General features: G+C 30.8%; 3 protein-coding genes and 1 long non-coding RNA gene across 4 annotated transcripts in view; 2 read left to right on the plus strand and 2 right to left on the minus strand.

Annotated features, from left to right (window-relative positions):
• Window positions 1–18,245, plus strand: part of LOC143199680 (uncharacterized) — a 769,697-nt gene that overhangs the window by 590,132 nt on the left and 161,320 nt on the right. The window lies entirely within an intron of this gene.
• mRpL16 (mitochondrial ribosomal protein L16) lies at window positions 984–2,053 on the plus strand. The gene is made up of 5 exons (XM_076409658.1): window positions 984–1,109; window positions 1,166–1,231; window positions 1,288–1,445; window positions 1,494–1,692; window positions 1,758–2,053. The coding sequence occupies exons 1-5, from the start codon at window positions 1,079–1,081 to the stop codon at window positions 2,015–2,017; spliced, it is 714 nt and encodes a 237-aa protein (XP_076265773.1). The 5' UTR covers window positions 984–1,078; the 3' UTR covers window positions 2,018–2,053.
• Window positions 3,081–3,650, minus strand: COX6B (Cytochrome c oxidase subunit 6B). Its single transcript, XM_076409659.1, has 3 exons — window positions 3,543–3,650; window positions 3,373–3,494; window positions 3,081–3,313 (listed from the first exon to the last, which is right to left on the minus strand). Exons 1-3 carry the CDS (start codon window positions 3,564–3,566, stop codon window positions 3,184–3,186), a joined length of 276 nt encoding a protein of 91 aa, XP_076265774.1. The 5' UTR covers window positions 3,567–3,650; the 3' UTR covers window positions 3,081–3,183.
• LOC143199677 (uncharacterized) overlaps window positions 6,166–18,245 on the minus strand; it is a 46,224-nt gene continuing 34,144 nt past the window's right edge. The window contains exons 4-6 of the mRNA XM_076409657.1: window positions 6,664–6,784; window positions 6,440–6,606; window positions 6,166–6,381 (exon numbers count right to left, since the gene is read on the minus strand). Coding sequence (XP_076265772.1) covers window positions 6,281–6,381; window positions 6,440–6,606; window positions 6,664–6,784 — 389 coding nt within the window. The 3' untranslated portion in view covers window positions 6,166–6,280. The remainder of the gene's footprint in view (window positions 6,382–6,439; window positions 6,607–6,663; window positions 6,785–18,245) is intronic.

The following is an 18,245-nucleotide window of genomic DNA, read 5'->3' on the forward strand; positions in this document are numbered from 1 at the left end:
TACTCTATGGTAAGTAAACCCTTTGAATAAAAGAGGGGAAAAAGATGATGACATAAAAGCTCTAATACTTGAAGGCTATATTTTGGACAGATATCCATTCATTTAATATGATGTTATAAATAAATTACAAATTATTTTATTGAACGCCTATTGAAATAGTAACAAATATTGGATTTCATAGGACTTTCATCACATCACACATACTTTTATCACGTTATCAAATATATGCATAAGCATAAATACGGCATATATATAAATAAATATAAATACGGAGATTACTTTTTCATATATATAAATACGGAGATTACTTTTTCATAAAACGTATATTATAATGGGAGAGCCGCCTCAACATTAGGTGACCGCAATAACAACTCTTAGTAATAAAGTGTTGCATAATTGGTGTATTATACAACATGAGAATTGTAAACATAAAAACTTTATTTTTCCCTCTGCTTTCCATAAAAGAACTCGTTTCTTTTAATAAAATATTGCTGATTAGATTCATGTTTATTAATAATATAATTATTAGTGTTAATTATGTTATTTAACTAAGTCTAATAGATTGCAAAAAATTGTATTATTAAGATGACTACCACCTAAAATACGCAACCAAAAAATCACCTTCACCGTCATCTTTGCTTCATTTTTGCACACATTTAGTTAAAAAATAGGTGTTATTAACTTCTGCTATTATATATTTTTTAACACTACATCGAGAAACTACATAGCGTTCCATCTACCGTTAGTAAACCTTGTTGATTAATAAGCGATACAGATTCCTTCTGTGATTACCTAGAAATTTGGGGAATGGGTAAACTGCACCTATAAAAAATTACGAACCTTTAGAGATTAATCTATATATCTTTGATATTTCTATCTATTTAGTGTATAAATCTAACTAAATAATCAGTTAGCCCATTTATATTTTGTTTAATTTGGGAATATTTTTAATTCGATGCATTTTGTGTTGCCTGCTTTAGGGTAATATCTTCAATATTTTTTTCTATGTTCAATATCTTCATAACCTAACATTTGTGAATGGGACATTTTCTAAGAGGGAACCTTAATAACATACAAAATGAATGTACAAAAAATATTATGTTTTAGAGGTATATTCTTGATTATGATAATACATTTAATCCAAGCTACAATTTATGTTTTTTAGTTCCTTCAATTTCAATTATGCAAATATGTGGAATGAAAAATTTTCAGTCACCTAAAAAATATGATCGTGAGTTATTTAAATGCGTTTACCAAAGTATTAATTAATGAGGGAAATTCGTTTAGATGTGGAGTTTCCTGATAGAAAAAAATTGCGCGTTATGGATAGAATTCCTATTTTACCACCAAACGTTAAACCACCAAAGATGCAAAAGCGTTTAAGATATATGAGAGGGCCTGAAGATGTTCACACAACACTACAGCACAAACAGTTTGGCATCATAGTAAGCTTTTATGCTTGTTTTGTTAGTGTTACACAAAATAATTTCTAGGCATTAGGAGGTGGAAGGTTACGATGGGGGCATTATGAAATGATTCGTTTAACTATTGGCCGGAAGATGGATGTGAATAGAATGTTTGCAATATGGAGGGTAGATTCTCCCTGGCAGCCACTAACCAAACAAGGCCAAGGAATGAGAATGGGTGGAGGTAAAGGTGCTATTGATCACTATGTAACTCCAATTAAAGCAGGTAAATTGTATATAAAAATATAATATTAGTAAATGTGTTGATACAACTATTTAATTTTATTTTAGGAAGAGTAATTGTTGAGATGGGTGGGAAATGTGAATTTAAGGAAGTAGAAAGTTTTCTTACAGATATAGCCAATAAATTGCCATTTAAAGCTATGGCAGTGTCTCATGAAATGCTACAAGAGATGGAAAATAAGAAAAAATGGGAAGAAGAAAACAACCAGAATCCTTATACTATGAAATATGTGATTCAAAATAACATGGGTGGCTGTCATAGATGGCTATCTCCTTTTGACTACAAATATTTGGGAAAGTACCAATAATATATAATCATTAAATAAACCATGTATATAACTGTACTGTAATATATTTGACACCCCTTAGATGATATTTTATACAGATATATAGGTAATATTCACTAAGCCAAACTATCAGAAAATGAAGAAATGAAACAATATAGACAATAAAAAAACTTGTTTTATCTGAATCAATAAAAAACAAATGTAAATATAACTGGACTCAATATTATACTATAATACCAATATAACTGACAGTAATATATTATTAATTTATGCAATAATATAAACTATTTTCAACAATATTCATATAAGGAAGTTAATGATAATCTATGAACGACTAAGTGCATTAAATATTTCTTATGAAATAGTAAAATTTATCTTTTGTCACGATATCCAATCATTAGGTACTATGTACATTTAGTAAATAGTAATAGAACAGTAAAATAATATAGAAACACATATTTGGAAATTGTGATTAATATCAGTAGACCCACATCAATTGTATATCTATTATATAGCTGACCTTTTGAATAACACCAATATATAATAAAAAACATTAATGTTTAGATTACTACTACTACATAACACTACACACTACTACTACAAGTTATCTTTATAGTTGTATATCTCAATTATCATCATGCTAATACATAAATAGCCATTACTTATGCCATATGCCTTTTAATTCCTAGAGTTGATGCCTTGATACCTTGATTATTTTCTTCTGGTGTTATTCTTTTATTAATCATAATTGGATAAATAATACTTTAGATTTTACTACATATATTAATTCTTAGATTCCTCTATCATATTTAATAATTTATTAAGCATAGAGTGCTTCTTGTACTTGGTCAGGTGTGGCAGTATGGTTTATCCCCTAATCCATGGCAATAAAAGACAAACAATTTTTTTAAAATGTTCAGTCCACATGACCAATAATATATGCAATTATATTCTATGAATTTTAAATATGACCAGTATATTGATCTGAAAATAATTCATTAAAAACATTTAATAATGCACCTGAATATGGTTAGTTCTTTATTGTTTTAAATGTATATGTATATTTGTAGAATATGAATTACAAAATGTTAGTGCAAGCTGTACAGAAATTGTATAACAAGACAAATAAATCATTATTATTTTTATGAGTCTATTAATGAAAATATTGTTATATATCATTGTCTTATTTATTTCTTTTTCTTTTCTGGAAGATCAACTGGAAAATTTCCTTCTACTAATTGCTCTTCCCATCTGGTTACCCAAGCATTTGGACATATAGCTTTGTAAATCTTCTTCAGCTGGATGCAACAGTCACTCCTGCAAATTAAATACATATCAAACATTGAGTATAATTAATATTCTATAATAAGTCTTACTGTTCTCCTAGAAGTCTTTGGCACTTTTTATAGTCCACAAAGGAAGCGAAACACCATTTGCTCGCATTCTGATTGTGATATCTGGCATCTTGTAAGCATGTCTTATATGCGGGGTCAATTTCCTACAACAGGAAGTAAACAAAAATTTACTTCAATGCTTCACTACATACCCTTGGAGGTTTTGGTTCACTCATAATTTAATTTGAAATTGAATTTAAAATAAACAATGATGGATATGGACGTGAGCTTTTGACATTTTATGTTACCGATGTAGCTGGTCTTTGTCATCATACCTCGTCATTTTCAATCAACTATTTTATTAATTATATTTGCATCTACTAAATTATTACACTAGCACGTGCATAGACTGTTTCGACATACAATAAAAGTACAGGAGATTTATAACAATTATATTCATAATAACATTCTAACAAACATGCTGAAGCACTTGGCCGAGCTGAATTAATCTTATCGATAATTTTTGCATAAGATTCGCATTGTCTGAATGGGATTGGTCCTATGTAAAGTTAGCGTTACGACATCTCAGACGAAGTGCCGCCATATCCCGATGCATAAATGATAAAGGGCTGCAAACGGAAGATAAGACCGGAGATAGAACAAAGGACTCGTAAGGCCGGGTATCGGGAGAGCCTTTGAACGAGAAAGGACTGTCTGATCGACGATGACGAGCAAATTTGTTCTAATTTATGTATGCAGAAACAGAGGTTTGCTTTCTACTTACTGGTAGCTCGGATGAGGCTCACGATTTAATGGCGGGTCGAGAGGATTGAGTGAACGTGCGGCAATTTCAACGCAAGATCACTGCTTTTGATATAATTGACTATATAAATAGAGCTGGCCTAATGGCGTTGTGAGTTTACTGTAATCAAAATAGAAAATCCTATTTTAATATACAGTAATTTAATGGTTCAATTTGGGTTATTTATTTTTCGTTAAAGGCCTCATCCAGTAGAATATTATTTATTCATCCAGGTAAAGCTAATTTTGCTGTTGCTCGTTATTAATTCTGATTGACGTCACATATAGGTATATTTATATATTTATGCCAAGCTCCTTCTCCAAGCAACATGGATTATATTAAAGATAAATGTTTGTCAATTATTTAAATTGCAATGAAAAGCAATAAAATATATAGATTAATAGAAAATGTATTAGAATATTTATATGTTGAAAATAACCAGTAAAATCATTATATATTTATAGTAGTTACTTGAATAGTTAATCCTACACTTGTTTGCTTACATAGAGATCTACAAAGAGCGGAAATAAACAAGCTTATTGACTAAGTGGGAGGACTTTATTGTGAGAAGCTGCTCTATTGTGTTAATTTTATTAATATACTTAGCGTTTTTATGTATCAAATATCAAATATTTGTTTGTATCAAATATCCAAGATTAAAGAACATGCAATCTAGCATGTTTATTGCTTATAAGGGTTTGTCCATTTTAGTAGAAACGAACGTAATAACTCAATGCATCCGCTGAATAGGCGATAGACAACTTGGACTTCATTCATTAGACATATTCTTATTAATTTAAATGCAAGATATCTCATTATCTTCATTACATATTAATTGTTATAAATAACCAAATATAATTAACCCCATTTTATTTTATTGTGAGTTATTATTGATCTATATGTTATACTCTATGTTATTTCATATGTTTTATGATAATATATACAACATATTTAAAATCTATAGAAAATAAACCAAGCACCTCAGCCAATTTAGGTGAAAACCATAATTTTTAAGTATTAATTTAATCTCATGATATTTAAAGTAAAATAACTTAGTAAATCTATTGCTAAATAACTTATATAATTATTTTCTTTTTTTAGTATTAACAGTATTAAGCTAATTTCATTTAAATATTTAAAGCAACATTTAAAATTCAATATATATAAAAGATTCATATTAAATTATCTATTAAAGTGGTATATTTAGAATATATTTTGTTTTCATATATCTTATGAATAATCATTTTAATAACAATATTTAAAAAAACGCTGGAAGTACAGCAACTCTGTTATCGTTTGTATTTAACCGACTGACCAGCACATTGAAATATATATATTCATTATTTTAGAGCATATATTACTTAAGTTTCTTTGGTAAGGAATAAAACATATCATACATTTATATAACATTTTAAATTTGTGTCTGTTTACTATATATATATATATATATATATAGAGAGAGAGAGAGAGAGAGAGAAAGTGAGAGAGGGAGAGAGAGAGAAAGTAAACAGGAAATTAAAACGTAATTTGAAATGGTATGACTTTATTGTAAATAGGTACTTTGTTAATATACTCAACAAGACATAAACTATTGATCTAAGATGTTTACTGCTTTTATTATAATCTGATTTTGTTTTAGCACCCTTGATGAATCAGAAGGCCTTTAACATATTATAAAAATATTTACAAGTTTAGTTATACTGTAAGACTTCATTTTTCAATTTATACTTTTTCAGGTAATTTTGAGGTATTATGCAAAATTGCTGGGATTATTTTAACACTGGTTAAGGTGATGTATTTTTTAATTTGTTATTTTTCACGTAAATTGCTAATAAATCACAGCAATTACAGCTAATAAGTCAGATTTGAATATCTTCAAAAGAATTGGAAAACATTTTGTTTTGTATGACATTATTCCTATTAAATAGAAAAACTCATTAACTTATCTATTTTATTTCGAATCAGATCTGTTACAATATTAAAATTACGTTTACAATACTTCTATGTTAAAATTTTCTTCAACTTGCTTCTTCATATGCTAATTATACAATATTAATTGCTATTATACTTATTATTAACGCTAATTATACTTACAGCCATATAAAAATTCGTACAAAATATCGATTTTACCAAGTTAGTGAAAACATATTAAAAACACACTTTAAAAATTAACAGTACATATAAAAAGAATAGTAATGAGAAGTTTAGTTGCTTTATATTCCCATTACTAGACGATACCGCTTGGATAACTGGAAAAACAAAAACAGAATTATATTAAATAAATTCTTATAGAAATGATATAGTTACCTCTGTAATAAATAACTTCTTTTCTGACTGTATAATTGGCTTCAATTACACGTAACTCACAAATTATTTCTACACCATCCACCAAATCGTCAACAAAACCTTGCAACGCTACGGTATATAGACCATTACTGTTGAGTTGAACACTGAGCGTAGTATTGTCGATTTCACTGCAAATGAAGAAATATAGATTAGATAAGTATTGCATTAATAACATATATTCAAACCTGTTATTGAGATACAGCTTTAAATCAGGTCTGGGATAGATTTCTTCAGCACAACACATAATTGTCGAAAACATCTCATTTTGCTGTGATGTGTATTTTATATCCAGTCTTTTTTCTGCAACTAATAAAAATTTCTAAATGTTAACAATGAATATGAATGATTGTTATAATGAATTATTTCAAGGCCAAAGAACAAAATATTATTAAAATTATCATTGATGATTTAAATGAAATATGGAATATTTATATTATAGATATTATTAGAGGTGAATATTTGGGATTTTCGTTTCTTAAATATTGTAGCAAGAAGTTAAAAGTTTAAGTAGACCAATAGAACTTTAAAAATAATAATTAAAGTTAAAGCGATACATGCCAAGAACTATTAAAAACACTATGTGTCTTAAAAGGTCTTTAAAGGTACGTATATCACCGCATTTTACACAAACATCTAAAACTAAGAATTAAATCTAGAGTATTTCAATCAGTGGATTGACTTTGTAAACAAAGACAATTGCAAATAAGTACGACTGTCTATCAAAGGGTAACGAATTTGTAGTTTGAACATCTTAAATTCACTTGAAAATGAAGTTTACATTTTTTTAGCAGAGAGTTTATTCTTTTTTTTTGTTGGCTTCTTTCGGCTGATTTTTTTAAGAAACGCGATGTAAGATTGACCTGGGATAGACAATATAATATGAACACTATGCAATATAGTACATCTTGTTGCATGTTGGCAACATTACTTCCGTCTATATAACGCGACACGTAGGTATTGGTGAGTTTACCTGCTAAATCTTGTAGGTTATATTTTAGTGTATTATACGCTTTGTTCTGCCACGGTTAGGACAAGCGATCCGTAAAATGTGTAATCCCCCGATTTCAGTTACTTACTTTCGCAGTTAGTTTAAATTACCATTACAGGCATCATGAAAATATTTTTTAAGAGAGCATTTCATTGGTAGACGATTCGACGACGACTTAAATTTCAAATAAAACCAAAATGTCATTTTTCAAAACTGTTTATTAATATAAAATTTCATATAAATACAAATATTAAACAGTATCAGAAAGCTAAAATATAAGTATATAATGAATATATATTAGGTATATAAATAAAAAATAATGAAATATAAATATATAAATAAATAATAATTAAATGTGGATATAAAAATGGCTGCAATCTAATTGAAAACATAATATATCTTGTAGCAAATATAATTAAAATTCTCTATAGCTCCCTATTTTCCCTATTTCATATTTCCTTAGTGCTGTCAATTCAAATAAGATGTATTAAAGTTTCTATCTTTTAGTTCCCTCATACTGAAAGCAGAGCAGCACACCTGAAAGTCTGTGTCTTTTAATATCTTACTTACTTGTTCAACACAAAAATGTAATGAGACAAGATATAATTATTGCTACAATGTTATCGTGAAAATTATGGAACGGATTATTAAACCATCTCAATCAATATACGTCAGAATGGAGAAAACATACCAAAAAGCAATACTAAATCACACTCACATCCTTAATCTAGCTAACTTGGGTTGTTTCTTCCAAGGTTGGTTGTCTGGTTTTTTATTTCCGCACAAACACTAGATACACAACACTTTTGGGCATGAAGATACATTATAATCAAATAATAGTGATTATATTTAAGACACAAAATTGCTAATAGTAATTTATGTCAGACACACAAAAATGGCGTCGTATACAAACTCAAACAAACAATCGCGTTGTAGAAATGAGCCAATCAAATGCCTTTGAAGGCCAATTCAAATGAACCAATCAAAAACGTCGTCTCAGAGGCAGCATTGAATGGACCACGCAAAATATTTCTTCGGTTTCGCCTATATTAGTAAAACTTCTATTATACTCTATGCACAAAACATGGTAAAATATCATCGATGAAGAGGAATAGTGGGTAAAACCGACGAGACCGACGAACATTAAAAAGGATTGTGACCAAACAACATAAAATTGTCGAGAAAAAAGTGACAGCAAAAATCAACACTCACTTGTGCCAAGCTGTTTTGACAAAAAGGTACTGAGATTATGAAACCATGTATAATAGAAGCCGACACGTAGTTACAAAAGTAGTGAAACCATCATGAATGAAAGAATGTGGTATGACTGGATGAATCATCGTTTACATTGTTTGCTATAAACGGTTCTGTTTATGTACGAGGAATCCCAAAAGAACATTCCGGACTGCCTGCTTCCTAGAGTCAAACATGGAGGAGGTTCCGTTACAATTTGGAATTTGGCAATGCTGTAATATTCAGCTGCTCTTATAATTCACATCACAGTCTATGAATATATTTCGTAAGGAAATGCTGTAGATGAAATTATGAGAATAATGCTTCATAAATATATAAAAAATGCCATGTAAAATAATAAAAAAATGTAAACAACGTTTTATTATTGTTATTTTATTAATGACATAAGTTTGTTAACAAAACTGGAATCAACATAAAAAGAGTAATCGATAACATCGTTAAAATCGATTACTTATAAAATCTGGAGGAAATTCTCTAAAATATCGCTTGGACACTGATACAGTATATTTTTTTTACTCTTTGTGATTCCACAATCTGCCCTATAGGCAATAAGTATTTCTTATGTCTATATTATATCTACATGGCATGTAGAAAATCATTTCGTTAAGCGATCTCCTGTATAAAATATTATCTTAATTAATTAGTCTTATCAGATCAGATCAGGTGGTGTTAAACGTTTTAGACTACGCACTTCACTACCACATCGCATATTTCGCTGGTTAGCGAATATGTTAGGATGCATTGACATTCTTTCGAAGTACTTCACACAAACACCTTGAATTACACTCGTTATAGGTTCAAGAAGAATATCGCGTTCTATCACTTTATTTGAAATATGGTACGAAGCATCAACAATGGCACGCAACGCTTTATTTTGGAACCGTTGAATGATGGATATATTAGATTTGCTAGCGGTACCCCATAGTTGGATATCATATGACCAAATAGGCTTGAGTATAGACTCATACAGCAATACTTTGTTATTTAATGATAACTTGGATTTGCGCCCGACGAGCCAATACATTTGATATAATTTAAGTCCAAGTTGTTTTCGCTTAGAGAGTATGTTCTTCTTCCAGGTTAGACGTCGATCTAAGTGCATACCAAGATATTTAACATGCTCTGCTTGGGGGAGTTGACGATGATTGATATTCACTGGTGGACATGTTCTTCTACGCAGGGTAAACGTTACATGGGTGGTTTCATTGGCTTTAATGCGCCATGTCTTCAGCCATAATTCTATTTGCTCCAGGTTGATTCGATCTTCATGGGATGCTAAAATTGTTGTGTCGTCTGCGTATGTTGCTACAGTAGTTATTTTTGTGGTGGGCATATCGGCCGTATACAGAAGATACAGTACTGAACCCAGTACACTACCTTGCGGAACACCTGAATATATAGGATTTAATTCGGTATGTTCATGGTAGACAGTATGATATATATACATAACATTTACTTTTACTTTTATTTACAAAAATGTACTAAATCTTTAGAATTAAGTACCAAATTTAAAGGCTTATAAAAAATAATTAAAATGTATTTTAAAGTGTTTAAGAAATATATTTAATTTTTTTGTATTAATCCTCGATTCGCACACCGCATACGCTAAATTATTCAAAATATTAGTCATATTTAATACATACTTATTATTTTTATACATTTTAAATGGCTCCATCATATAAATAATTTAATAATCTTAATAATCATTTTGTTTGAAAGTGCCGAAAACAACAGCTATTCGGGGTCACAAATTGATTGCGGCATCAATAAGTTATTTCGAAAAGGAAGAGATAATAAAGGTCCTCTTTAAGCCCGTAAATTACGTTAGAGAGGTAATTCTTGATGATATTAATTTTTTGGCGTATAGCTGCTGCCCTATATATTAGTGTGGGTACTGTGAATAACATCGCTTACAAAATGAAGAACAATACGTTAGATTCAATAAAGAAAACCCGTCTACATACGAAGTGGGTGACGAAACTTGACCATCTTGATATTGGCGTCAATATATATAGATCAAATATACCTTTAATAAGAACAGTGAGTACAGAAATTATTTTATCGATATAAACATAAATTAATAAAAATATTTCATAGAAAATTGTTAGTCCGGAATGTATACATAAAAGAGTTTTGCAGCATTTTGAGGGATGTAATCCATCCCTTCATATACTATTACGGGGCATAGGATTTAAATGGCGTAAAGATAAACCTAGAAGATGTCTAGTGGAACTTCCAATTAAATGTGTACAATAAAATCAAGGAAGATAAATTATTTGAATTTGTATATCTGGATGAAACTTGGATATTTCGAAATGGTTCACTAGGGCACTCTTGGCAAGACAGTAATAAAAAAGTGTAAAGACAACAAAAATTGATAAAAAAAAGGTTAAAGTTACAACAGCATTTGATTAGGTTTTCTTGATCATAATATTTATTAATAATTAATTGTAGATATACTGTTTTTCACACAGGGAATAAGAATGGATTTATTCCTGGTGCAGAATTAGTGTTTTCTTCCAATTCCAAGGGCGACTACCATGGAGAAATAAACAATTTCATGTTTTTGGATAAGGATTGAAAATCACTTGTTAAAAAACCTAGAGGAACCATCGGTTATTATTTTGGACAGTGCACCATATCATAGCGCACTGGTGGGGAAAAACCAACAACAGCATCAACAAAGGCTGTAATGAAGGAGTGGATTTCAAAACATGAATAGAGTTTTGAAGAGACTAAATAATAAATGTAAATATAACACTAAATATAAATGAAATGTTTCATTGCGATTTTTGCAATTTACTTTTTTTAGAAATAAGCCTGAAAAAGATATACAGTAGATCAGATGGCTGAACATTATGGTCATATAGTATTATGACTTCCTCCCTATCACTGTATATTCAATCCAATCGAGTTGATATGAGGGATAGCAAAGACTTATTATAATATACATCCTGGTCCAGAAGGATATTCCAAGAACTGTTTGGATATGTAGAAGGAAGCATTGTCGACCATAACACCTTCGGATTGGATAAACTCGATAAGACATACAGAGGAAGTAATTGATAAATGGTGGATCGTGAACATGTTTTAGACAGATTGGAAATTAATAGTTTAGAGATTAACTTGGACCGTGACTAAGGAAGTGAAAGTGACTAAAGGGAACTTTCAGGATATGTGATAATGCTGTGCAATGCTGGAAATTCCTGAGACTGTGATGAGAGATGAGAGTGGAAACAATTAGAGATATGCACATAATTAATAGAATGGTGTACACAGGTAGTAGCGGAAGAAATAAAAAATACAGTGATATCAAGATGATATGATAAGTAAACACACCATCGAAGGAAACAAGAGCTAAACGTTAAAAGCCTTCTACGTGCCAAATTTCTGAAGATGGTCAGAGCTTTATGAAAAGGTATACATTATACTCCTGGAATAAATTACTGGAGAATACCTAGGCATCCCAAAGCTACAACAACTTAATTTACCGTTGATTAACTACGCTTAATTAACAGTTGAAGATTCTATATAAACAAACTAATTAATATATATATATATATATATATATATATATATATATATATATACAATAACAAACAACAACACCGTGGTTTCTCTCTTGACTACCTCTGATATATATCTGACAACTACATATCTAGAAAGTCCCTAGAAACTAGTAACATTTCATTATTGTACTTAACACAGATTCTTTCTTTTAACTAAAAAAGACATATTTACTTTAACAAAACCAGTTTCAATTACATTTGTAAAGAGACCTTAGTTGTTTTTTGATCTGAAAGGATGTGTAGTAGCAAAAAGTCGAAACTAACTAGCACTCATAAGAAAGATGGACTGGAATGGGTCAAAACATGGAAAAAGCGTACAAAAACGTACTGGAAAAATATCTTGTGGACGGATGACTCCAAATTTCAGAATTTTGGATCTAATAAAGTTTTTGTGGGTCAATCAAAAGCTATCGAAAATACCTCTCGAAAAATTTTTCGAGGATGAATTTGGCAGAAGCTTTATTTTTCCAAACTCGAAATCGAGCAAAATAGAAAGGAACGCATTTTGCAAACAATCGCAATCGCCTGATCACTTTTCTATCGAATTAATATGGGATTGAGCTTAATAGAAAAGCGAATAATCGATGGCCATCGAGCTTAGCACAGTTGGGAATACTTATAAAGCGAATGGAAGAGACTGGACTCTGGATACCTAAATAAGTTAATACACAAACAACGAGTAAGATTGGTAAACAAAACAAAAACAAAGACGGCCACTTTGTCAAAAACTGATGAAAAAGTGTTCAATGTTCAACGAGTTCAATGTTTGTATTTCTAATAAATATATTTAATTAACTTTAACTAAATATTAGTCTAAGATTTGAGTTGAATTATAATTTATTTACTTTATTGCGTTTTTTTACATATTCATATATGCTGTTGAAGAAATCAAGGAGCATTATATAACCTAACTATTTTAAGTAATCTATTTAGAATAGCAGCAATAATAACTGTTAAAAAACTAACGGAAGTGTCCAATCTGTTTGGAGAATCTTAAAGCAGTTGGCAAATACCCAACGGTAATATGTAACTAAATTGTGACGTAGTCTAATAAATCGAGTGGTGTTTTTTTAACATATTTTATAATGTCTACTTAATATATTTTGATTATTCATGTGCTGAATAAGTATTTAAATATTTTTTAACAATTTAAAACAATATTTTAGTATTTATAATTAAATTTAAACACATACGTATATAGTAAGTAAGTCAGTGTCCTTTATAACAATTAATGGAATGATAGTAAATAGAATATAGGTATATTTGTATTGTTCTGATATGATAAAATATTCTTTAGATATTTAGAAAGTAACTATGTTTTATTTCTTTATAACATTTTTGTTTTATGATTAATTCATTGTGGATTTAAGAGTAGTTATCTTGTTCAAACCTATCTTATCTTACCAAGAAATTTAAGCTATTTGTTCCTGATTATAGCCGTGCCCAATATTTTTATTATGGATGGCTGTAAAATTAGACAAAGCTAAATTTATCGCGTGATCATAAACTTCTGTTGAACTAGTGTTGATGTGTTCAAATATATTTGAATTCAGGATATATTTTTGAAAATATAAATAAGACTCTGTTATCTCTACTATTTTTGCTATAGTTTAATATAAAATATGTCATGGCAAAATAAGACGAAAACATTCTCTTAAAAATATTTCTTTTTTTTTATAAGGGCTGTGTAAAGGCTTATACCAATTTAGTTTAAAAATATATTTAAATGATTCACAAACTAGATTGATATTCAATCATTATTTTGTCAAAAAAAATATTTACGTTGTTCTACAGGAAAAGTTATGAAAATTTAGGTTTTCTTTTGTTTTGGGCCTTGTGCGGAATTGTCAAATGTATTTTTTAAAATATATTTTAGAGTCTCCTTTTACCTACTAGGGTTTATCTGAACTGGCCCTACCGTTAAACGTGGGCTCCGAACCACGGTCCTCGGCATTAAGCCTCGGCGAGTAACCAGCTTTGGAGATCACCCCGGTTGGAAGACATCTGGTCTTACCCATCCTGGTTACTGGCGTGACTGGGGTCATTTTCTTAGTCGGATTTTGCACTCTTGCGTAAAGACAATCACAAATGTTAAAAAGACAGAAACATAATGACCATGCTCAACAGGATTCGAACCCGCGAATATCGCAACAGCAGGAGGACCTTCCTCTGGCCTTTACCACTGCGCCACCCAGTCGGCATTTAATATGTTTATTAAGTGATCTAGTTATGATCTTAAGTCGTTTTGCATGTGTATTAATGCAAGAAATAAATATAGTTATAAAATAAATGATGTTCATCTCAACTAGTATTAAAAATAAATTTAAGCCCATAATTTCAACTACAGAATAATATTTTCATGACAAATTTTGAAGCTTTCTTAATTAATATTAATAGAGACTTATTTAATGATAAGTATTTATTAAGCAAGTGTAGCGACCTTGAGGCATGTCGAATTTTACATCGTGGAATAACGGTCAACAAAGTACCCAGAAATATAATCCCAGATGTTGAACCCGGGCGGGGTGCCAGCAGCGACCACTAGAATACGATAAGGAATAGCTGGTAACCCCGAGACGTTTATCTGGAATGTTATTGAAGGGTACTTCGATTGATTCAGTACTCGACTAGCGTTGGGTTTAGACGTGCCACCATCAACTGCCCAAGCCTCGTGACCAGGTAACACCGCTGCCATCCGTTTTATTTAATTGTATTTTTCAAATTTTTTTATATAACCAATAAATAACGGTCACATAATGTAAACGCCACTGTTTCATTTCGTTTTACCTCCATTCACCGAGCCACATTATTTACCCTTGGACTCGTGAATGGAGGGTACGTGCAACATGGTGTATTTTACGTGGCCGTTATATTATTTGTTTCAAAATTTTCAATATTTTTAATTCGATTCGTTTTCGATTTTACCTTCAATATTACTTTTCATTTTATTCCTATTCATTTCATTATTTCCAATTCATTTTTTTAAATTTTTTGTCAAAATTTTCTTTCACAATTTTTTGAACTCATAGATATTTTTACATCTCTGCTTAATCATCAGCGTCACGGCTAAACATTTCTTTCGGCGGTATGTTTAAATCATAATGTCTTCCTTCGCTTGCCGTCTCCGTCATAATGGCAGACATTTTGATTTGAAAGGTTTTGGGCAGCTTCGGTCGGATACCGTCGTTACTTTTTTTTCTGAATTACCGTAACATATGTAACTATGGATTAGTCACAGAGCAGCTCCAGAAGCTAGGTACCGATTGCAGTCACCGTAGACTCGTCATGTCTTCGTCGAGGTACCAGAATTGCTAACGTCTCGTCGTCGAGGAATATAAGCTACCACGTCGTCGAACAATCGATCCTCCCGCAGCGTCGATTACGGGAGCCTTGTCCGAAAAATAGCTTGTTCTCAACGTCGTCGATGGACCACATTCAAGTGCCAAAGCAACGATGAAGCAACGGTATCTGTAGGACCGGAAAATATCAACAGCCGTACCAGATCGCAACCGTACCAACTACAACCGTTTCGATTTACCATATTTTTCAAAGGCCTTCTCATGCAGCACATTTTGTTTGGTATATAATTTTTTTTTGTATTTGATATTTTTTCATACATTTTTGTATTTTTGTTGCTTGGAGTAAATGTATGTAATATTCTGGCAGGGGAGTATTGTAACGACCTTGAGGCATGTCGAATTTTACATCGTGGAATAACGGTCGACAAAATACCCACAAATATAATCCCAGATGTTGAACACGGACGGGGTGCCAGCAGCGCCAACTAGAACCCGACAACGAATAGCTGGCGGCAACCCCGATACGTTTATATGGGATGTTATTGAAGGGTATTTCGATTGATTCAGTACTCGACTAGCGTTTGGTTTAGACGTGCCAGTATCGACTGCCCAAACCTCGTCACCAGGTAACACCGCTGCCATCCATTATCTAATTGTATTTTTCACATTTTTTTATATAGCCAATAAATAACGGTCACGTAATGTAAACGCCACTGTTTCATGTCGTTTTACCTCCATTCACCGAGCCACATTATTTACCCTAAAGAAGCTTAATTCCTTGAACAGATATTTGTGATTTTATTGTTCCTTGTATGTGATCTTTTTATGTATTAAATTAATTTTTGATGATTTGATTCAATTTTAAGTTTTTTTTATGTATCTTATGTATCATTTCTGAGATGAGATTTAGATCTGCTACAATGTTACACGAACAAGCACGAGGTATTCCAGATCCAAATGCGATGCTTAGGGCAAATTCTAATTGTTTCTTTCCCAAATTGCAATAAAAATAATTGTATTAATTTGAAAATCAATGTATAACCGAAAATGCAGTTCCAATAAATTGGTCGAATAAAAAGAAATCGATGTTTTGAGTGAAAATTAAGACGTTTCAAGAATCTACTATATTTCCACAAAAGTTTCATACAATATTGGAATATAGGAAAATGTACTGGCTAATTAGAAGAAAATCACAATTATCAGTACATAATAAATTGCTATTATATAAGCAAATATTCAAACCTATACGGACATACGGAGTTCAATTATGGATGTTCTGCAAAGAGTAACATAAACAAAATACAAATTTTTCAGAACAAAGTCCTGAGAGGTATTGTGGGTGCACCTAAATACTATAGGACTGATTACCTACATCGAGACCTTCAGATACCCACAGTCAGTCAAGAAATCAAGAGAATTGCAAGGGGGCATGAGGAAAGACTCCATTCTCAAACAAATATTGAAATATTGCAACTTTTGGATACCACCAGAGCAGGACATAGACTCAAAAGAATCAAACCATCTGATCTTGTGTAGTGTTGTGTAGTGAGGTGCATATATTAAAAAATTCAGCAGTGACATGTATAAACATTATTTGACCAGAGACTTAGTTAGGGCCGATGGGTCCTCTTAGTTATATACCTAAATTTAAGTTAGCATAAAAACAAATTGTAGGTTAGACGGAAACGATTAGTAACAATGTATTAATTAAATAATAAAAAAGCACAATATTGGAAATGATCGTTCGTTCATGTTATATTGCTCAGTCGCATCAGCATGGTTGAGATTGATTACCAACCTTGCCAAATTAAAAGGCGATAAAATGACCATAAACAAACCGTAAAATGTAATTTAACATTTTTAATCAGAAAAAGGACTTATAACGTTTAATTTGTAGATTTAAAAAAGGCACCTTTTATGTTAAGTTCTTACGTTGTTTCTTCTTAATCTAATGTTCTACTATATAAAATGAAATTTATTTTTTCTCTTTTTTGCGTAAATTAATGCAATATAAATAAAAATATGCAATGTAAAGACGAGTTTGTTTATTTATATGAACAACGAAAAACATGTATAATGGAAGAATAAAAAATCAATACGTAATGGTGAAAAGAATTATGAACCGAATTAAAATGACTTACGAAATCGTATTTCTGGTTTGGCTAATGCCGTTTCGGGCATCGGATCGAACTGATGATTATACATACGACATATAAGAATTCATTATTATCAAATATTATCAATAATATAAAATATCAATCATTATTATTATTATATTTCAAACGGGATTTCATCAATTCTCATCGCCAATTCTCGAAGAAGTGCTATGTGTCGATTGAAGTGCTACATCAACCGTCGTATTTCCCAGATCTTGCTTCTACTTATTACTACTTACTCCGAAATATGACTCGTGACCTGTTTGAACAGCGCTCCACTTGAATATTACAAAAAAATATGCTGATTCCTGGATAGCATTAAAATAATACATTAAAATACATCGTCAATTAAAAAAATACATCGTTTTTTCGAGATGGAATCGATATATTCCATGAAAGATAGGAAAAAGTAGTGACTATCGAAGGACAATAAATTCACTAAAATACATTGTATGGATTTTTAACAATCAAGCTTCAAATTCAAATAAAAAAAACCTTTAA

Source organism: Rhynchophorus ferrugineus, unplaced genomic scaffold, assembly GCF_030347505.1.
Source record: "Rhynchophorus ferrugineus isolate W39M unplaced genomic scaffold, kcgeb_rfMv2 rfM7, whole genome shotgun sequence".
NCBI classification, from domain to species: Eukaryota; Metazoa; Arthropoda; class Insecta; order Coleoptera; family Curculionidae; genus Rhynchophorus; species Rhynchophorus ferrugineus.